Here is a 20,995-nt window from a genome sequence, read left to right on the forward strand (position 1 = left end):
TAGAAATGCTTAGTGCAACCACAGTGTGGAATACAACAGTTCATTCTTCTCGCAAAACTAAACACACTTTCGAGTTTACACTAATTTAACAAATCTTTTTTAATTAACGAGAAAGAAAAACGGCTGGATGCTGATTTTAAGTACAAAGTGCTGCATTATAAACATTTATTACAAATGAAATTGGAAAAAAAGTGAAACATCCTCTGAAATTTTTCATTGGTGAGCTAAAATTATACATTTTAATAAACATATTTTCTGATTTTCTTTACACTTGGCATCATTGCTCGCGTACCCTGCAAAAGTTTTTTCTTTTAATAATGTGCGGGTAGCAACATCAAAATCAGTCAATCAGAAACTGGTCAATTTTGGAACAAAAGCAGCCCCCCAGTTGACAGGTCGTGTCTTAGATCATTTACCGGCAGCGACACCTGCCAATGAAAAATGGAATAAAGAAAAGGACGATTCTTTCGGAAATTTTCATATTGGCAGTAGTGATTTGCAACATTTCTATCGTTTATTCAATAGTACAGATATATATCAGCAATAAAAGTACATTCGGAGTAGAAGAAAATCGATTTAAAAATGATTACTACTACTTTTTTTAGTGTAAACTACGATTAAACATGAAACATCTTCAGAAATGTGTGAAATTGGGTAAAGTTAGGTTTTTTCGGATCAACATTTTTTTAAACAGAAACCAGTGTAATGTTGATTTCTCGAGTACTAGAATGTATAGCGATCGAGTACTATTTATTTTGGATACTTTATTTGTTATTCCCAAGCATTTGAAAAATGGTATCAAACCAAGTTTAATGCTCTATTCTGAATAAACGGTAGATTTCGCCCAATGAACTAAGATCAACATTACCACCTCAGAGTAAAAACTTTTTCTTCAACTTCTACTATGATTTTTCAAATGAATTTGCCCGTTTTCAAAAGAAATCGTTGAAAAGGTGGAGTAATTAGAAATTTTCCTATCGATTTGATAGCTCTTGCTGAAAGTATCATCTCTAATCAAGCGCCTCTACATTTCAGTTTAGCGATAATATGCCAATAGCTGAAACGATTGGGAACATTAATGCTATCAGTAATAAAGATGTTATGTTTTACATGAAGGATGTTCTTCTAGTCCCAAATTTAAGGGAGAACTTAATGTCAGTTAAGAAAATGGCGCTTACGGGAATCAATGTTATTTTTTCTGGAAAATCGGTAGTCTTGAAGAGAGATAAAAACGTTTTTGCAACCGGAAAAATGATTGGCAGTTTATATGAAATCGAACTAACGTTGGACAAAGCTTGTGCCAACAGTTGTGAGAAGGAATCGGTAAAATTATGGCAGAAAAGGTTGGGGCATATTAGCCAACATGGTATGGACATTATGATTCGTGAAAGAATTATAGCGGGTATCAAGAAATCGTCTGTAATTGGTTTTTGTGAACCTTGCGTTCAATGAAAACAGTGCCGTGAGCCGTTCAAAGGAACGCGTCATCGTGCTAGTCGACTTTTGGAACGTGTTCATTCTGATGTATGTACACACTTAAAACCATTTCTTGAGCTCGGCATAATCAAATGCCGAAACTGATCAGCAACACCCAAATTTGCTGATTGCTCAGTAATCAATACGCATGTTTCTGAGCTTCGTTAAATGCATTCACTGATATTTCGGTAAAATGCTTCACTTTGCCGGAATTTGGCATAATTGCTTGCTGAATTTATCGGTAAACAACAGATATGCCGACATCAGCAGAGACGTTTGCCGAGGTTTCGGAATATGTGCTAGCTGTTGCCGAGATTCAGCACGACAGCTGTCATTTATTGCCGCGTTACATTTTCGCTACGCATTGCGAAATTATTTTCTGATGAATTTCTCGAGTGAAAAAATGGATAATCTTCGAGAAACGTGGAACCGACGACACGACCTGCCACTCGGTTATCAAAACTGTATCGCAAATTTAACTACCCCTCAGTAACTGGTAATGTCAAAATGAATTCTCCTGAAAAACTATTCAAACTGGCAACACAAGTTGATGAATTGTTGATTTTGAATAACAGTTACCAAAACCTTGGTTACTGCATATTGAAGACTTGAGGAATGTAAACAAAATAAGCTGCCACGGGTTTCACATAACATTTCAATATCCGTTGATACTTGTTAAATAATTCAACCTAATCAGGCTTCAGATCAAATCTATGACTATTGTCTGCTATGTAAATGAGTTATAAAATGTTAGCAAACTGCAAGAATCATTGAATCCGTCATAATGAATCTTATTATCAATCTGATGATCTAGTATCGAATATGAACGACAAAGCTGAGTCAATACGGTATATCAGTACTATTCTACGAGATGCAATCGCACTTCATATGCAGATGCGAATACACTTATAAATAGAATTCATGTTTGTTATTTTCTAATGAATTTCTAAAGCATTCATCGTATTTATGTATATTCGTCACTTCTGAATTTCTTCCAAATCATTCAACCCAAGTTTCTAATCAGCGTATATGTAAAACAATACTCCGTCATATTTTGGACATTCGAGAAACTCCTTTACATCGCAAAGCGTGTGTAAAATCTGATGAACATGAAAGTCTCTTAAAAAGCACGGGAAACCAGTTTTTTAGGATATGGGATCTGATCAGAATTATGACCTGTGAAAACAAATTTACTAAATATAATTTTATAATTGGTTCTCAAGCAGAATATAGGCCGTAACTTGATGATTATATTGAATGACGCCTGTCTATCGCAGCACTACATTTAGTGTCAGATTTGGATATTGTTCCGGTCGGCGCGAATACTATCTTTTAATATTAAAATTCGTTCATGATCAACTATTGAACGTGAGCTCTGATGCAGGAAAATTCTCTAATTCATGATAAATTATTTATTAATTTATTAATTATTTTGATTTATTATTAATTTATTCCTCGTACCTAGCGTATTGTGAAATCGTTTAACTTTTTGGTATTTAATAATTAAATTTTTCAGGGGTACCAGTCCCCGGCCGAAAGCTAGCGGTGCCTCCTCGTGCAACTTTCACAATCTTGTTTTCTGAGTTCTTTTAATTTTAAGCTGATGGCACAAAATTTAAATTAAAAAAACTATTTCAAAACATTCTCGACTGGTTTGTTTATTTATTATGGGGCTCCTTGGTAACAAGTTCGTAGCAACTTAAACAGTGTTGCTCAAGAAGATTATTTTGATCGTCATCAAGGGGTTGCTATATTTGTGGTAACTGGCGGTAAATCGCTCACGAACACTTTTCATTTCGATTTTGCTTCGAAGTGCCTGGTCGTGTCGTCGGTGGAACCACTTGCAAGTAAAAATATTGAATAAATATAGTGACATGTTTCGCTTTATAAAAAGCGACTTTATCAGATCACATTATAAGGGAAAAACACCCAACACGGGGCTCAAAGAGTCCTCGAGACAAAACTTTGGGGGATATGCGAAAAAATAACCCAATGCATGGACAAATTCAATAGATCAAAGTAAGTTTATTTTTTTAACAATACCGTATATGCATCATTAAATATTGAAAATTTTTGTATATTTTCATATTTCCAGCTCTACTCAAAGTGGCCGCATACGGAAACGCGAGGGGGACGACACTCCGTGATTGTATGTAAGAATAGTTTTATGTCGTTTTCGTTTTTAAATTGCACTACACTGGTGTAGCGAAAGCTGCACTGAAACCGTTCGTTTTTGCCAATTGCACTACACCAGTGCTACACTTTTTCTGCACCGATACCACTGGTGTAGCACTCATCAAAAGTTTGGTGTAGCTCTGTGCAATGTAATCATGTATTGTAGTCAATGGTTACTGTTTATGTTTTCGTCATTTTTGTTCGTTTATTCAAGCCTCAGTGTAGCACTGCACCGGTGTAGTGCAAGTTAAAAACGAAAACGCCATTAGTTTGAAGTTTAGTTATTGGATTTTTTGAAATGTTGTTCGAATAATTCGGATTAAATTCGAATGTTTTGAAAAAAGCAGAAGAATGATTTGGAATAGTGTAGAATAAGTGCGATTGAAAAATTGAAACTGCTCGAAATGCATACGACTGATTTACTATCAATATTACAAGCAGTATTTGACAACCCAAAATAAAAAATAATTTGAACATGGTTGAATGGCCTTATTATATAGAAAAACAAATATTGTCCAACTAAAAGAATACAATGGTAGAGTTATACATATATATATATATATATATATATATATATATATATATATATATATATATATATATATATATATATATATATATATATATATATATATATATATATATATATATATATATATATATATATATATATATATATATATATATATATATATATATATATATATATATATATATATATATATATATATATATATAGAGCTATTCACTACGTACCCTAATTTCACGTCTAGGATTTGTTCTGGGAGAAAATCGAAAAATTTTTGGCATGCTCCATCCCGAAGCATCTCAAGAATGCTTTAGAAATATCTGGTTTCATTAACCCTGCGATTGTAAGTTTGACAGATGAACAAATTAATGACATCGAAACCGATATTCGTCTCTTGCCGGAGACGATGAATCTACCAGCGAATCATCCACAGCTACAATAAAATTGGGGAACATATAACTCCAATCCAAGCAAATTTCGGTTTATGGCTGGAGAACGAACATTAATAAAAAAAATTGCTGATAGTGTTCAACAAAAAGGTTGGATATACTTCGCGAAGTATAAAAAAAATCATTCTTTAAACACACGGACGACAGATGAGTCAGTTGTAGTCTCAATCATCGCTAAAATTAGAGATTACTATGATCGTAGGTAATTTATGTAATTTACTATGATCGTAGGTATAAAATGACAAACCTTTATTTTCCCAACATTGTTTTTATTTCTCTCATAGGAATAGTGGATCTAGTGTGATAAAACAGTTTTGCTTAATGCTCTCTAATATTCATGTTTCGCTTGAAAAAACGGAGAATACGGTCAGGGCGAAAGTTCAGTGTCCTATTTGCCAACATCTTGTAACCTGTAATGCGGATTGTAAGGGTGTATGGAAGATTTCAAATTTTACATCGCATGTAAGAAATGTGCATAGATTTGTGGGCCAAAAGATTTCAGCTAGCTGGAACGAAATGGCTGTGCGTGAAGAAAATTCTTATATATTGGAAATCGAACCAAATCAAGCTGAGCGGTCATATGACATTATGTCTGAGGAAAATAGTGCGCGGGAAGCTCTTGATTTCAACATCAATGAAGAGAATAACAGTTACTTAGATGGCGACCACGTGCTAAGCGAACAAGCAGAATACGAACAAATTGAAAGTATTGATAATAACACTATTCGTTCAGAACATTCGCAATCATCTTACTTGGAGTTACCAGAGAGAGAGGCTCTTCGTGCTAGCGACGGGGAAGGAACTACTACCGAAAATTTAAATGCATAGTGCATCAGCCTGTGGCCTCTGCTGATGCACTAGAACTTGGCCAGCCTTCACCATTTATATCTCTGTTGCAGTCAGTACAAAATCGCCGGAGAAACATGACACGCAGCTGCGGCATTCGTTACAGTAACGTCGAAAGGGAAATTTTTTTATATGAATTCATGCAACAAGGCCCGGAGGGTTACAATTTCTTATATGCGAATACACCATGCCCAAACATTAGAACATTGCAACGTGACTTACAGAAAAGATCATAATCTATCGAAGAAGGCATTGTTAGAGTTGAGGAGCTTAAGGTATATATAATAAGAAATAATCTACCAATGATTGTAATAATGAGTGAAGATGCAACGAAGATCAACGAAGCTCTCGAATAAGATTCTACTAGAAATAAAGTTTGCGGATTGGTAGCTCCTTTAGACAACAACGGAATGCCACAATGTGATTTATTTGAAATTACTAACCCTCGAAAACTCATTGCTGATGTTCATCAATATCCCATAGGACGTAATGTTGTGGTTACTATGGCTCAGCCGTTAAAACAAAAAACTGCACTTGTTTGTAATATTTTTGTACAGCAATCGCTCTTATCGATTTCGAGAAACATCGGCAGTCAATGAAGCAGTTGTGCGTGAGGTTAATAAAGTATTTACTTCAATCCGCTGCGGAGAATGGATAGCGATGAAAGCAAACGAAGAAGTGTTAATAGTAAAAATATTATGGTTTCAAATATTTGAGTGGAGACCGAACGTCGTATACTTTAACTGAAGCTCCAATACATGTACCTACAGGTACCACCGCAAAAGGTGTTGGGGTAATTGGAAGTTACTTTACAATTGTTTGTTGTAAAAAGGATATTGTATTAGAATTAGATGAAGAATCCAACGAACGTACTCTAGACACAAAATACTATATCTCTCATTTGGAAAAGCCAAAAACTGACACTTATGGCATATTTTATAAATTAAACACATCGAAATACAATAAATAAAAATATGATTTGAATGAAACCTATATTGTTCTTCTTGTAACATAATTATTCCTTTTCTATTGGAATATTGCATTCATCGTCTGCTGATACACCTGCTTTGTTCGTTTCGCTCTCGAAAATTAATCCAGGAGAGTGCCAACATGGTAAGCTCCACGAAACAATGCGCGTCAAGGTAAAAATAGTACTGTGACCTGATGTCCTGAAATAAGAGTTATTTTTATAAGAGATGCACCAGATAAAATAGAAAAACAACTGCCGCTATGGCTGTTTAATAAACTTAGTAAAAATGGCAATGTGAATGCTTTCGAAATGTATGTATAAAGCATTGATAAAAATTCATTTATTTCTCACTGTAGTGCTAATTCAGTATATCTGTACAGTTGAATCTTTAGGAATATTCACTCAATGATTATAGATCAATGAACTAGTACTTACCGAAGGATTTCGTTTGAAGAAAGAATTCACCAGATCGGTTGATATAGAATGAATTACTTCCGAACACTTCATCTTCAAAACAGCTAAATCGTTGTAGAATATTGTAAAAAATTGTCGTCGAGGAGTCAAATGTAGTTTTTGGACATTGCTAGGACAGAGATAAAAAGTGAGAAATTAATCCAAACTGGAAGTTGAAATTAGTCTGCGAGAAACCAAAAAGACGAAAAGGAGAAATCTAGTAAGTATGGATCAGAGTTTGATATAATTCCATTGATTCTCCGCAAACTCATTTCAGTTTCTAACTTTTATTACTTTGTTGTATCATGTTAACTTTCATTTGAAATACTTACGTGTTCAGTTTTAGAATAATCCACTACATTCAGGCCAGTGATAACCCGTCTTGCCCGTGTATTGTTTGATTATTGTTTTATTTCGTATTTAAATCTTTTCGATAGTGATTTTTTTACATGTATTGTTCATTTTTATTTATATAGATTCCCGATGATAGTTTCACGGCGTCGCTACACTGATTCACTCCAGAACGAGAAAAATCGTTCTATCCCGAGAAATACACAAAAATTTCTTCGCGAAGCAATATGCTCACACGTTGAGAGCTTCACAGGTAGTCCACATACTACTATGATCAAAATAAACATGAATATAAACATAATAATAACAAAAAAAATCTATATAAACCATATAAACTTAATCCTGTTTGAGTAGTGAGTGCCAGGGTTACTATATTCACAGATTTTCCCTTAACAGCAAAAGATTTTTTTATCTATTTCACTGAACAGATTTTGCGTTTCAAATCTCGGAATTTTAAGGAATTCGCAAATTTATAGGGATATCTCATGAAACTGGCATGTTTTTCAAACGTTTCTCACATATTTTTACTGATTTGAAACGAAAATATCCGTCGCAGATATTATGCATATTTTTCGAATTGAAAAACAGATTTTAAAATGGCAGCTCTGGTAAGTGCTTGATACACGGAAAATAAAAACTACCTATTATTTGACTTCTTTTTACTTAATTTTGAGTACTTCCTTTCATTCGCTCCTTCAATTGTTGTCAAAATACAAAGAGCAAAACCACCCAACAGCGAGAGTTTCGTTCAATAAGCTAAAATTAAGTAAACCGTATTAACTTGAAATTGAGTCAATATGACTCAACTATAGAGTAAATATAACTCATCTTTGAGTATTTTTTTGCACGTGTCTTACGAAAACTACCTAGAGCCACTTTACCTAAAATTAGGTTATTGAACGAAACCCCCAAATTGGGTGGAATGTACTTAAAATTCGGTTGATTTGCGGTTCCGTGTAGAATAAAAACAACACGTAAGCATTGTTGCCAAATCTAAATAAATAATGATTGTCATATTAAAGAATCAGTATTATGAGAATTCGAGCAAAGATAGATTGGAAATTCTGGATTTGATGGAATTATTGAGGATTTTCTTAGATTTTTGGAAAGCTCTCATGAATGACGAAAAACTCGAAGGTAGAGGCTTTAAGCACTACTGGCAACAAATTTGTAAGCCTCCTTTAAGTGTTAATAAAATGAATTTTGATCCTGAATGGTGTGTTTATAATGTTAAGAAATTACAAACAACATTAATTGACTAGATTTTTAATTACTGATGATTCGGTAATTTGTATTTTTTTTCATTTTTTCGTTTTATTGGAATGCCGAATATTCAGCGAACGTTTCACTGAGCAAACAGTAAATCTTATGCTGGCGATTTCGGCAATATTTGACGTTTGTCAAATTTGAGGGTGCCGAGACGCTCAGTTATTTTATTTTTGCCGAGATGATTGCTGATTACTCGGCTGTGCAAATCTCGGCATTTTTTTGCCGAGACTCAGCTAAAAAATTTAAGTGTGTAGGCCAATACATCCTCCTGCCTGGAATGGTTCAAAATACATAGTTTCATTTATAGATGACTACTGCCATTTTGCCATGATTTATTTACTGAAAAAGAAATCTGAAGTTTTCGAGAAGTTCTGTGAATATGATGTGTCAGTATCGGCAGCCTTCGGCTTGTCAATTTCCAAGGTAACTGTTGATCAAGGAACAGAATACTGTTCAAACGCACAAAAACAGTTTTACTAGAAGAAAGGTATCCAATTATAAGTGACTGTTGCATATACTCAGCAACAAAACGGTGTTGCAGAAAGATTCAACCAAACTCTGCAAGAAAGATTTCGAGCTATGCTGATTGACTCTAATGTACCGAAGAATCTCTGGTGTGAAGCAGCTTTGGCATGTGTTTATGTGCTGAACCGAAGCCCCACAGTTACGTTATCTGATGGTGAGACGCCTGCAGAGAAATGGTATGGAAGCAAGCCCGATCTAGTGTTCGGTTGTAGATGTTTTGAATGGATACCGAATCAACGACGGAAAAAGCTAGATCCAAAAAGCCGTGAGATGGTCATGATTGGTTACGCACCGAATCGTTACCGACGTTGGGATCTTCAAACGTATAAAGTAACAATTGCTCGAGACGTTAAATTTGATGAATGCTCATTCCCGTATGCACAAAAAAGATTACCGAAAGACGTTACGTACGTAGATTTTCCGTTCGAGCAAGAGGGGGAAAATAAGACAGAAATTGGTCTTGATTTTCTCGGAAACGATTCTGAAAATCGTATAATGGAGGATGATGATGTTACTTTAATAGAAGCTGATAATGAAAACCACGGAAATCAGTTTGTGGAGGCAGCAGATGCGCTCCCTTTGCAAATAGAAGGACAAATGAACTCTGATGAGTCTTTGTCTAGGCGTAGCGAACAGGAGCGCAGACTTCCCGGTAAGTTGTTCGATTATTTTGTAAATTATGGAGCAACTACTGGGCTCTCTACTTTCTCAGATGTCCCGATGAACTATCACGACATTTTAAGACGTGAAGACCAACAGAATTGGCTGAGTGCAGTGCAAGAAGAACTAGAATCAATAAGATCTAATAATGTTTGGTGCTTCGTAAAGTGTCCAAATGATGTCAAATGGATGGCGGCAATAGGAAGACGATGAGATATAAGGCGCGATTAGTGGCAAAAGGGTTCCTCCAAAAAGCCGGTCTGGATTATGAAGAAACATTTGCTCCAGTGGCAAAGCTAGCCACAATAAGGATTATTCTCGCTGTAGGTGTTCACCAATGTGAAGACAGCGTTCCTGTACGGTGAACTTAAATAACAAATTTACATGGAGGTACCTGATGGAGTTCAAGCACCACGACACTGTATGTAAACTACTGTAATCACTCTATGGATTGAAACAGTCACCAAGATGCTGGAATGAAAAGCTAAATGAGAAACTATTGAATTTGGGTTTCAAACGTTCTAGACATGATTATTGTCTTTACACATGACTACAGTCTGGAGATGAAATATACTTAGTCCTATATGTGGACGATCTGTTGATATGCGGAAGGAAATTGAAAAACATCCTGGAACTAAAACAAAAGTTGACGACTATTGTCGCGATGTCAGACTGTGGACCAGTTGCCCATTTCTTGGGTATTGATGTAGATTACAATACTAAACAAGGATACATGCGGCTATCGCAGACGGCGAATATAGATAAAAGTGTTCAATGGAAAAAGGAATACAGCTTACAAAAGAGGGAGAACCAACAACTTCAGTGAACTTCTTGGGTGTTTGATGTACTTGATACTGTCTAATAGACCGGATATATGCTACCCGATTGGATTTCTAGGACGTTTTCAACAAAATCCAACAACTCAACACTGACAATGCCTAAGGCGTGTGGTTCGTTATATAAAGGGCACAAGATCGAAATACTTAGAATACAAGAGAAATGATTCAGCAGAACCATTAATAGGTTATGTTGATGCATCTGATACAGAGGATCGCAAGTCTGTAAGTGGATACGTATTAATCGTATTCGTCAATCTTGTCACCCGGTCGAGCAAGAAACAAAGTACAGTTGCGACATCGTCTAGTGAAGCTGAATTCATTGCTCTTAGCTCAGCCGTTTCAGAAACCGTTTGGCTATCTGGAATCCTTGATGATTGAAACCTGAGCTCCAGTAACCCAGTTACTATCTACGAAGATAATAAGGGTTGTATTGGAATGGCCAAAAATTGCGAATCCAAACGGTCAAAGCACATCGATGTGAAGCATCATTTTGTTCGATAACATGTTTCAAGTGGAAAGGTGAAAATTGAGTACGTGAGGACTGAGGAACAGCTGGCTGATCTTTTTACCAAACCAATGGAGATATGTCGCTTGCAAAAACTGGAACGTCTTGGAATATCAGATTGAGAGGGGGTGTTATTGAAGTAGCAATCGGCTATTCTGATCGCTATTGATAACAACAGTTTCTAATAGCAACGACCTAGTTGTTAGGAAAATTAAATATTCATTCCAAACTTGTAAGCCGTATGATCCAGATATAATTTAATAAACCTTAGTCAAGTTCTTCAAGTTTTTCTTTCTCGTACCGGATATCGAATCCTAATATTAACCAAATTCACACATTTCTGAAGATTTTCCATGTTTAATCATAGTTTACACTAAACAAAAGTAGTAATCACTTTGAAATCGATTTTATTCTACTCCGAGTGTACTTTTATTGCTGATATCTATTTGTACTATTGAATAAACGATAAAAATTGTGCAAATTACTACTGCCGATGTGAAAATTTCATGGTTCCATTTTTCATTGGCAGGTGTCGCTACCGGTAAATCAGCTTTGCGACAATGTGCCAATTGGCATATTGTCGCAAAACTGAAATGTAGAGGCGCTGCTTGTTTACAGATGATACTTCCAGCAAGAGCTGTCAAATCGATAGGACAATTTCTAATTATTCCACCTTTTCAACGATTTCTTATGAAAACGGGCAAATTCATTTGAAAAATCATAGTAGAAGTTGAAGAAAAAGTTTTTTCTCTGAGGTGGTAATGTTGATCTTAGTTCATTGTGCCAAATCTACCGGTTATTCAGAATAGAGCACTAAACTTGGTTTGATAGCATTTTTCAAATGCCTGGAAATAACAAATAAAGTATCTAAAATTAATAGTACTCGATCGCTATACATTCTAGTACTCGAGAAATCAACATTACTATGGTTTCTGTTTAAAAATGTTGATCCGAAAAAAAATAACCTTACCCAATTTCACCCATTTCTGAAGATGTTCCATGTTTAATCGTAGTTTACACTGAAAAAAGTAGTAGTAATCACTTTGAAATCGATTTTCTTCTACTACGAGTGTACTTTTATTGCTGCTATCTATTTGTACTCTTGAATAAATGATAAAATTGTTGCAAATCACTACTGCCGATATGAAAATTTCCGAAAGAGTCCTCCTTTTCTTGGTTCCATTTTTCATTGGCAGGTGTCGCTGCCGGTTAATTAACTTTGCGACAATGTGCCAATAGAGTAATATAGGAATCGAGTATTAAATGCGGAAATAGTTACTAACATAGTATTTTTCCTTAAACAAACCTACGGAATGGTTGAATCTTTTGCTTTCATTCAATTTTTGCATAAAAAGTAAACCTTTATTTTCTTCAATACTAAACTATATTTAGATATTGATGCTAAGTGAGCTTATGTCATCAATTTTCGTAATCTAAATTAAAGGTTTAAACAACTACTGGGTAGAATAAACGGCCAGACCAATTATTTCAGATTCGAAAACATCATCGTTTGTACAACAGCACCATATACATGTCGAACTGTCGTTAGAAGGCCAATATACAAGGAAATTTTGAGCGGGCTTCGTTTTCAGTGAGCAAAAAAAAGTCTCACCACCTATCGTATCGAGGCCAAAACCGTAAAGATCTGGTGAGATCTGACAAAATCTAGGAAAATTTGGAAAACCTGGCAAAAGATGTGGTTAGTTTCAGAGCCTGGCGAAGCGAAAAAAATCTGGCAACCTGGCCACACTGATTGTTGCAGTGAATTGTGTCAGTGGTTCGGATGTCGAATGTCTTAAGTTCGAATGTGAGCGATAAGTAATAGGGAAGATTATTGAAAATACTCCTTATCATGGGAGCTTCAGCTAGCACTCCTAGAACTGTCACGGTGGACAACGATTCACCGGTTGGTGTAATCGATATTTCGGATGGTGTGGTACAGCGTCTCAAAACTGGAATGCCTCCGAAAGAAGGTAATTATCCGTAAAAGGGTAACTATATGTTTTGATCACGCAAATGTCTTTTTTGAATTATGCAATAAGTAAATCGCGACGATTTTGTAAATAACTTTATTTTTGTTTTCTACAAGGTGGTCTTCAAAAACAAAGTGCTGCCCGAGTAGACGGTAACAATGTACCAAGCTCGTATCCTAATCCGCCACAGTTCTCAACCGGATACGGCGAGCCTTCATTAACTTCTCTTCAGATTCGCCGGGAGAAGGAACAAGAATTGAGAGCAAACGACATTTACTGGGCGAAACGCCTACAAAATCTGGAAGCCAATTTACAAAAGTCGAACCAAATATTGGAGAAAGAATATAACGATGCGGTAAGTAGTTTTTTACTAAGATTTTGAACGTCCGATGACACAATTTTTCAGATTATAAATGTGAAAAAACGTTTCGAAAATGTGTCAGCAAGTCATCAAATACCCCCGTGCCAGGAACTAAAAGCAAAAGTTATTGAATGCTATCAAAAAAATCAGTTAGAGACTCTAAACTGTTCGGCAGACGTGAAGGCTTTTACTGATTGTGTTAACCTGAATCGAATTCAGCTTTTACGTGAGAAAGCAAACGCTTCCAACGAAGTGGGTAATAAGTAGTTTAATACATTGACAGATGCATTAAAACAAAAGAGTAGAGAAGTACGAAATTCTTTGTTATGTTGTTAAATATACAATTCCGAAAATGGCCAGAGTTATTTTCCCTTCAGCAATGTTTGTGAAATCGATAAATGGAATGAAATTGTTCAATCTAATATAAATATAAAAAATATTTCTCCTGTTAAAACTACATTTACTATGCATATGTCTTATTCATAACAGTTTTAGGATATTTTTCGGCAAGCAACAAAATACAACAATGAAACGAAAAATGAATGATTTCAAGTAAAATGTTGTAATCTCATCAAAAGGACAGCGTGCTCCTACCGGTGTGTGAAAAGTCATACAGTGCAGAACAGTGCGGTATGTTTTCCATACATAACTTAATGGCATGAGTATTTATCTATTGGGTAGAGTTCCGGAGTGTTTGAGTGGTTTAGATCTTTTGGCACGAAATTGACATCATTTGCCTTATACCACTCTAGTACGTCCTTCGTGTAGTGGCATGATGTCAAATTCGCCCAGTAGGTCGTCTGACCGTCATGAGCTTTCAGAAGAGTAAGAATATGCTTTTGGAGGTACTCTTTTAAATATACCAATGCATTCATGGTGCTTGATGTAACAAAAATGTGTGCTTCGCTTTCCCCAAGTACAAATCGCTTACCAAGTTAGGAACTTCTTGATGAACTTCGACATTTTCTGTGTTCGGAGGTTCTCGGGATTATCACACTTATTTTTAGCAGTCACATACAGGTTTAGAAAAATGCGGATTGAACGTCAAGAGTAAAGTTTATTTAACGGCAGACTGTTTCCAACGACTGACAATTGCTTTATCATCTGGTTAGTGATGGCAACCGTTGCAACTGCTTTTATTGAATAGGTTATAGGCACTCTAGAATAGGTATAAACAACGGTTTTTATTTTTGTTTCTCTTTTAAGCCTAGTTGATTTATTAATAATAATTACAGTCATTGAAACGGATAATGACTTTGTAAGAATGTCTGCTTGCTGTTTCTGATATATATAATAATTTGAATTTTCTATCAGTTACTGCATTTGGAATGAAATGACACTTCACGTCTTTGATTCGCTTTGTATCTTCTTGTTCAGTTAATGCAATCGTTTCTTGTTCAGTTAATGCAATCGTTTCTTGGTTGTCTTCATAAATTGAAACGAGAAACAGTCGAACGCCTTGACGAAGATCGGTCATCAAACGAGTCAACCAAATAGTGTCACTTACACAGGAAGTCAAGGCAACGTATTTACCTTTAGTCGATGACATCACTACCGTATACTGATTTTTTGAAAACCAGGCAGCAGTGTTTCCTTGTCTTTACGTAGCAGCTATAGTTATGGGGTGCCTTTGCTGTATCAAGCATACGTCGCCACCTAACTCGGTCCATGGTTGCTCGTCGCCAGCTCTTCGAAGTACGAATGCTTTGTAGATCGCCCTCCACTTGATCGATCCGCCTTGCTCGCTGCGGTTTTCTTCTTATCCCAGCCGGATTAAACTCAGGAACCTTTTTCACTGGACTATAGTCTGAAATCCTAATGACATGCCCAGTCTATCGTAGTCGTCCAATTTTAGCTTTCCGTGCGATGTTCGTCATTGTCGTGTTTATGTTTATACATTAATGTTTATACATTAGATACAAGAGACGAAAAACAACTTATCACACTTATCACCCTCCATAATAAAGTGAGACTATTCACGTCAAAAGAAGAAAGGAGAAATATTTTTATTTAATTTGGCGTTCAAAAATTATATGGTTCTAATCGAATAATTCTCAATTTTCTGTAGTTTACTAAAAAAATAAACTAAAATACATAGGTTCTAAGAAGTAGATACGTAGAGAAAGCAGAAATCCGAAGACCACGACAACGTTTAAAGTCAGCCAAACAATGTTTTATTGTTCCTGATGGAGCGGAGTCACCATTAAGGTAGCGCTTCGCCGTGGTCACGGGAGTTCGCTGTCTATCCCGGGGTTTCACGCACTTTACCCAAAATTGTTTGAAAACGGTAAAGAAAACGGGAATTCCAAGAACATACGATTCTAGATAATTAATTTTTCTATCGATTCGTATATAAACTGTGCCTGATAAACGTTTTTATCGAAAGATTTCGTGCGAGTTTTAAAAATAAATGAGTTTTTCCTTATTCTTTCGCACGCACACAATGTCAACGCATGCAAAATCGCACGAAATCTCGCGAAAGAAAAGCTTTCTAACTAATATTTTTCGCCAAATGCATAGTAAAATCATTTACCTACAATCGTATGTTTTTGATTTTTCGTGAATCGGGTTAGTATTGGAGAAATTTGCAATTTAGAGTGAAATTTCGGCGACAAAGCAAGAGGAAGCAGTGAGTTGTCTCGCTTCGACTTGACCACGGCGAAGCGCTACCTTAACTGAAAAAAATGTGACTGCAATAAAACTAGCGCCATCTATGTGTTAGGCCCGGGACTTTTCAGCCCATATGTTATAGTAAATATCGACAGATTTAGATATCAATGGTATTGCAAACATCATCGGATATAATCAATTTGCGTTACAATTCAAAATAAATACAACGTGGTTGGAGAGGCCATTAGGGTTTAACCGAGCTCTGCTTTATGCTTAATTTTCATACTACCAGCCTTTATTACTAGTATGAACTGAAAACCAAGTGAAGTAAACTTACCCCAACTAGGTTTCATACGATGACAGAACAGATGAACGGCGAATCATGTTCATCTTTGACCTTTATTGGTGGTTTGTGTACGATGAGATACTGTGGAATGAGATGGAATTTTGTGGAATAGAATAAAATAATATAGATTGAGCAATAAACCACTATTGAGATTGTGTTGTTTTCGTGTGCGGCTTAATGAATGAGGTATGGTGTGTGAGTGAAGTGTATGTGAAAGAGAACGCAAAAACGGCATTAAGTCCACTGTTTCAGCTCACTGCTAACGATCGATCAACGGTAGAGATAGAAGTAATAATTGATGTTACTATAGGCCGTATATACTACTGCGCACTCCACAAGTGTCATTTTAAATCATCACACAAAGGTCAACAAAATTCACGCGCAACTTGATTGTTTAATATTTTCGCGTTATTATTTCAATTATTTATTAAAATTATTAATTAGTTATATTGGTTGATCTGGGCAGCCGTCTGCCGAGAAAAGTTACTATTCAATACACCGATATATGTTATCTCTGTTATACACCCCGAATCTGCGATCCGACGGATTTGTGATACGAACTAATCTACAATTTCGTTCGAGATCGAATTTTGCATTCTTTATTCCGTTCGACTCGTATGATTCGATCGACTCTCATTCGGGAACATTGGAAATTTCAAACACTAACCATCAAAGCTCTCAACACTACTTGCACGTTCTATATTATTTATATTATTCATTTCCTAATAAACGAAACCGTCACACTTGTATAAACAAATTAGAACGATTCTAAACCGAACAGAAGTAACACGTACTCAAATCAATCGAGTAATGTTCGAAAATTGATCAACTAGAACGAATGATATTCGAGTTCATACCCAACTCGAACGGAATGCAGAATGGAAATTTGAAGAAATGCGCGCGTATTGAATGAAATTAAATTTCGTGCATTAAAATTTAAATAGAAGCACATGGAAATAAATCTTATCAAGGGAACTGAACTGACTGAGTTCCTTGCTGCCGCTGTGACTACTTACAGAATAAAAAACAAAAAATTCAGAATTTCATCGTAAACTGTCACATGAAAGGACATTTTTCAGTGGTAATAGTCATTTTATTACATAAAATGAAAAAAAAAACATTTTCTTTGGAAATAAAAATGTAAATTCAATTTACAGAGTTTTAATTCAACATTAAATTGCCCAGAAACACGGAATAAGTAAATTTTTCGTACTCTATGGTTCGTTATGAACATCCTATGAATGTTAAACCACTAACATTCATAGCATTTGATCCAGTAAACAATATTGTCGCAGATTAGTGTGACCACCTGGTAAAAAATGAAACAAATTCAATAAACAATAAAAAAACAATGAATTGTTACTCACAATTTAAGCTGTTTATCTTTACCCCCAGAGGCTACCCGGGAGCCATCTGGCGCCCAATCGACTCCGTACACTTCATCGGCATGCCCTGGCAATTCCTGAGCTAACTTATACTCCTTCACACTCCACACTTTCAACGTAGAGTCCTTGCTACCACTGGTTAATAGCCGTGAATCTGCAGACCATGCAAGTGTGTAGACAGCTTGCACATGTCCCCGTAGTGCGCGAATGAACGCTCCATCACTGGCACGCCAAATTCTGATAGATTTATCGAAAGAGGCAGAAGCGAAAAGTTTTATATCCGGTGAATACTTGACATCGTTTACTACATTTTGATGGCCAGTCATTCTCGTGATGAACTGTTTTTGATTGGATTTCCATAGATACAGCGTAAAATCGTCGGAACACGATACAAACGACTCGATGTAATCGGGACATACACTTTCATACCGCTCTAAAGCTAATCGCTGCAGTTCTTTTTCTGTTAAATAAAATGTTTATGATAAGTTTCGTTAATATTCAGAATACTTACTATCAGAGATTGAATAACATTTATTTTTGTCTTTGATTGGGTGAAATGGGCCGGTTCGAAGGATGTAGTCAGTACTAAGAGCAAGATTGTTTACCCAATGAGCATGTCCCATGAACGTTCTACATAAAGCACCATCCTCAGCTCTCCACATTTTGATAGTACGATCTCTCGATGAAGTGTAAAGTATACCAGCACCACCCCATCGAACTGTAGTAACGGGAGCTGAGTGACCAGATATAACATGTATGCATGTGCCTAAGACCGTATCCCATATTCGAACGTCATTATCATGGCTTGAACTGGCTATATTACGACATTCGGTATTTTTGTGATATGGTTCCCAACTGAGACAACTAACAGACTTTTTATGTCCTGTCAATGGTTTTCCAAGCAGCTTTCCACTTTCAGGGCACCACACTCTTATTTCACCGACTCTGTCTGCAGAAGCAATTTTAAGAGAGTCTGGTGACCAGGCTACGCAAAGAACCCAATGTTTGTGTCCCGTACATGTGAAGCGAGGTGTTTCTGTCGTTAGATCCCAAAGCCGAACTGTAGTATCACCTGATCCGCTGGCTAAATGCAAACTGTTGGGACTGAATGACAATGAAATGATTGCTTCAGCATGACCTGGCAAAGAACTAGTACACCGTGTAACAGGTCGCACGTGGAAAACTGCTTGTGGTTGATAAATGATCTCCAGCACATCTTCCGTATCCAACTGTTTTGTAATAAGTGTTTGCTGTATTGTATCACGAATCTCGTCGTCATTGATGAAGAATAGAAACGGTGTTTGTTCTTCCTAATATATATAAAAAGCTTTAAAAATATAGTATTCGATACATGCTCACACCATACATTTTTGAGAAGAGAATTTAGTATGAGTTTCAGTTGTTGCTTGGTAACATTGATTGGTAGATCTAAAGGCGGTCCTGCTGTTTCACCGGTGTCGGACACAAATCGTGCTTGAACTGTGTGTGTTAAAACACCCTCTCCGACATCATTCATTGTAGAAATTATTCAACTAATCACTTAAAACGAGGTTCAAGAAAACGGCCACTTTTATTCCTCTTGGTTTGTCACGTTTGTTATTAATGTGACAGACAATCAGAGATGCCAGGCAAAGTTACCATATTCACAGATTTTTATGTAGAACCACATATTTTTTTGCCTATTTTGCCACACAGATTCTGTGTCACAGAACACAGATTTAATTAAAATTCACTGATTTCTACAGAATTTTGTGATTATTTCATAAAAATGACAGATTTGCAAAATGATTTTTACAGATTATGATCATAAATGTGCAGCACAAATTTTAAAATGGCAACTCTGATGCCAGGTATAATTTTAAATATCTTCAGACAGGGTTGCAAAAGTCTGTATATCCGCCACAGAGAGGAATTGGCCTAGTTTGAAACAACTAATTGTATTGTTGAAATTCAAAGTCAAATATTTATTGAATCAAAATTGAAAATTGTCTGTTTCAAACCAATGATTTATATTAATCCAAATTATTAATTCAATCAGTTTCCAATCATTTAATATTATTGTTGTAAGATTTAAAATGTTTGATTACATAAAAAAGAAATGGTTATTTTAAATCATATTCAAAGTTGTACCAATCAAAATTGAGCTTGTTGGATGATACACATTTCAATTCAGTTCAATCTAAAATATCACTTTGAATCAACATATATGTTGAGTAGCAATAACCTGAAATTTTGGTTAGGTAAATACCAACCTGACGATTAAGTCAAAACAAAATAGTTTTTCAGTTTGCTTCGGTTGCTTTCATCGTTAGCTCGCTTCTTCTCGGCTGTGTTTAGTTTTCGTTTCATCCCAGTTTCCATTGTTTTTGAAGTGATTTTATATTGTAAAAAGTGTGACCTGAACTGTGCAAATGTGCATTCAAGTAACATTACACAGGATATTCAAGAGCACCATATTAAAATGAAAAGAATCAAATGTACTGCCAACGAGTCGAAGACATTAATAATATTTCTTCCGTTGATTATAGGTCCTATAGGACCGAAACAGATGCTGTATGGTAGCTTGCATGTGCTTTGGTAAAAATAGTTCACATCTTACTTTTGAGAGAAAATCTATTACCGTTGGTCAAAGAGCTAAAATCACTTATAACATTTCATCATAATCAATATGTAAAACTATTCCACAATACTCTCAAACCGAAACATCGCAACATGACAGTGTATGGTACACACATTGGTCAATGAGGTTTGAATCGAAGCATAAAGAATTCAAAGCGTATTGTAGAATTAATAATAATCGTATAGATATGCGCTCAACCATAGCCATAAAATCCGGTTTTAAATTTGCATATGATTGTATCAGAAATAATTTCTCAACCTCGAAAATTACATACGATGAAAGTCAAATATATTTTAATCAATTCTGGTCTGAACAAGAGAAATATAATAACTTTAATTCAGTTAATGTTAATGAAAAATACATAATTTGTTGACTAAATTTCATAAATGTGGAATACTATATAAAAGAGGGTCGTTTTATAGTACAATATGCAGTGATACCATTGATATTTTCAAAATAACAGAAATATTTTTCAATAACGATAATGCGCTTTTGCTGCTCTGCGAGAAATATAAAATAAACAAATGTAACGAACACTTGCAATCGTATGAAATAAACACTACAGCTAGACCAGTAGTAGTAAGTAGGACTACTTATTTACGACTATGTAACTACAAAACTTGAAGCAATGTACTTATGAGGAAAATACAAAC

At 35.6% G+C, this 20,995-nt stretch overlaps 2 protein-coding genes and 1 long non-coding RNA gene across 3 annotated transcripts; 1 reads left to right on the forward strand and 2 right to left on the reverse strand.

The window, feature by feature from the left end:
- Window positions 1–6,458: 6,458 nt before the first annotated feature.
- Window positions 6,459–7,589, reverse strand: LOC131440175 (uncharacterized). The gene is made up of 3 exons (XR_009231350.1): window positions 7,231–7,589; window positions 6,881–7,028; window positions 6,459–6,644 (listed from the first exon to the last, which is right to left on the reverse strand). It is a non-coding gene; the product is annotated as an uncharacterized LOC131440175 (long non-coding RNA).
- Window positions 7,590–12,833: 5,244 nt separating this feature from the next.
- Window positions 12,834–13,698, forward strand: LOC131425187 (MICOS complex subunit MIC19). Its single transcript, XM_058586848.1, has 3 exons — window positions 12,834–13,020; window positions 13,137–13,375; window positions 13,427–13,698. The coding sequence occupies exons 1-3, from the start codon at window positions 12,900–12,902 to the stop codon at window positions 13,646–13,648; spliced, it is 582 nt and encodes a 193-aa protein (XP_058442831.1). The 5' UTR covers window positions 12,834–12,899; the 3' UTR covers window positions 13,649–13,698.
- A 3,741-nt stretch (window positions 13,699–17,439) lies between these two features.
- On the reverse strand, window positions 17,440–19,332 carry LOC131425188 (protein Notchless). The gene is made up of 4 exons (XM_058586849.1): window positions 19,089–19,332; window positions 18,234–19,032; window positions 17,705–18,182; window positions 17,440–17,646 (listed from the first exon to the last, which is right to left on the reverse strand). The coding sequence occupies exons 1-4, from the start codon at window positions 19,236–19,238 to the stop codon at window positions 17,634–17,636; spliced, it is 1,440 nt and encodes a 479-aa protein (XP_058442832.1). The 5' UTR covers window positions 19,239–19,332; the 3' UTR covers window positions 17,440–17,633.
- Window positions 19,333–20,995: the final 1,663 nt, after the last annotated feature.

The sequence above is a fragment of the Malaya genurostris genome, chromosome 1, assembly GCF_030247185.1.
Source record: "Malaya genurostris strain Urasoe2022 chromosome 1, Malgen_1.1, whole genome shotgun sequence".
NCBI lineage: Eukaryota > Metazoa > Arthropoda > Insecta > Diptera > Culicidae > Malaya > Malaya genurostris.

Excerpts from the sequence above, each read along its gene's own strand:
- LOC131425187 (XM_058586848.1), top strand. The coding sequence starts at position 12,900 with ATGGGAGCTTCAGCTAGCACTCCTAGAACTGTCACGGTGGACAACGAT. Across the intron at positions 13,021-13,136 it reads TGGAATGCCTCCGAAAGAAG|GTGGTCTTCAAAAACAAAGT; the intron begins GTAATTATCCGT and ends GTTTTCTACAAG. Across the intron at positions 13,376-13,426 it reads AGAAAGAATATAACGATGCG|ATTATAAATGTGAAAAAACG; the intron begins GTAAGTAGTTTT and ends ACAATTTTTCAG.
- LOC131425188 (XM_058586849.1), bottom strand. The coding sequence starts at position 19,238 with ATGAATGATGTCGGAGAGGGTGTTTTAACACACACAGTTCAAGCACGA. Across the intron at positions 19,033-19,088 it reads TAAATTCTCTTCTCAAAAAT|GAAGAACAAACACCGTTTCT; the intron begins GTATGGTGTGAG and ends TATATATATTAG. Across the intron at positions 18,183-18,233 it reads ATGTTATTCAATCTCTGATA|AAAAAGAACTGCAGCGATTA; the intron begins GTAAGTATTCTG and ends TTTATTTAACAG.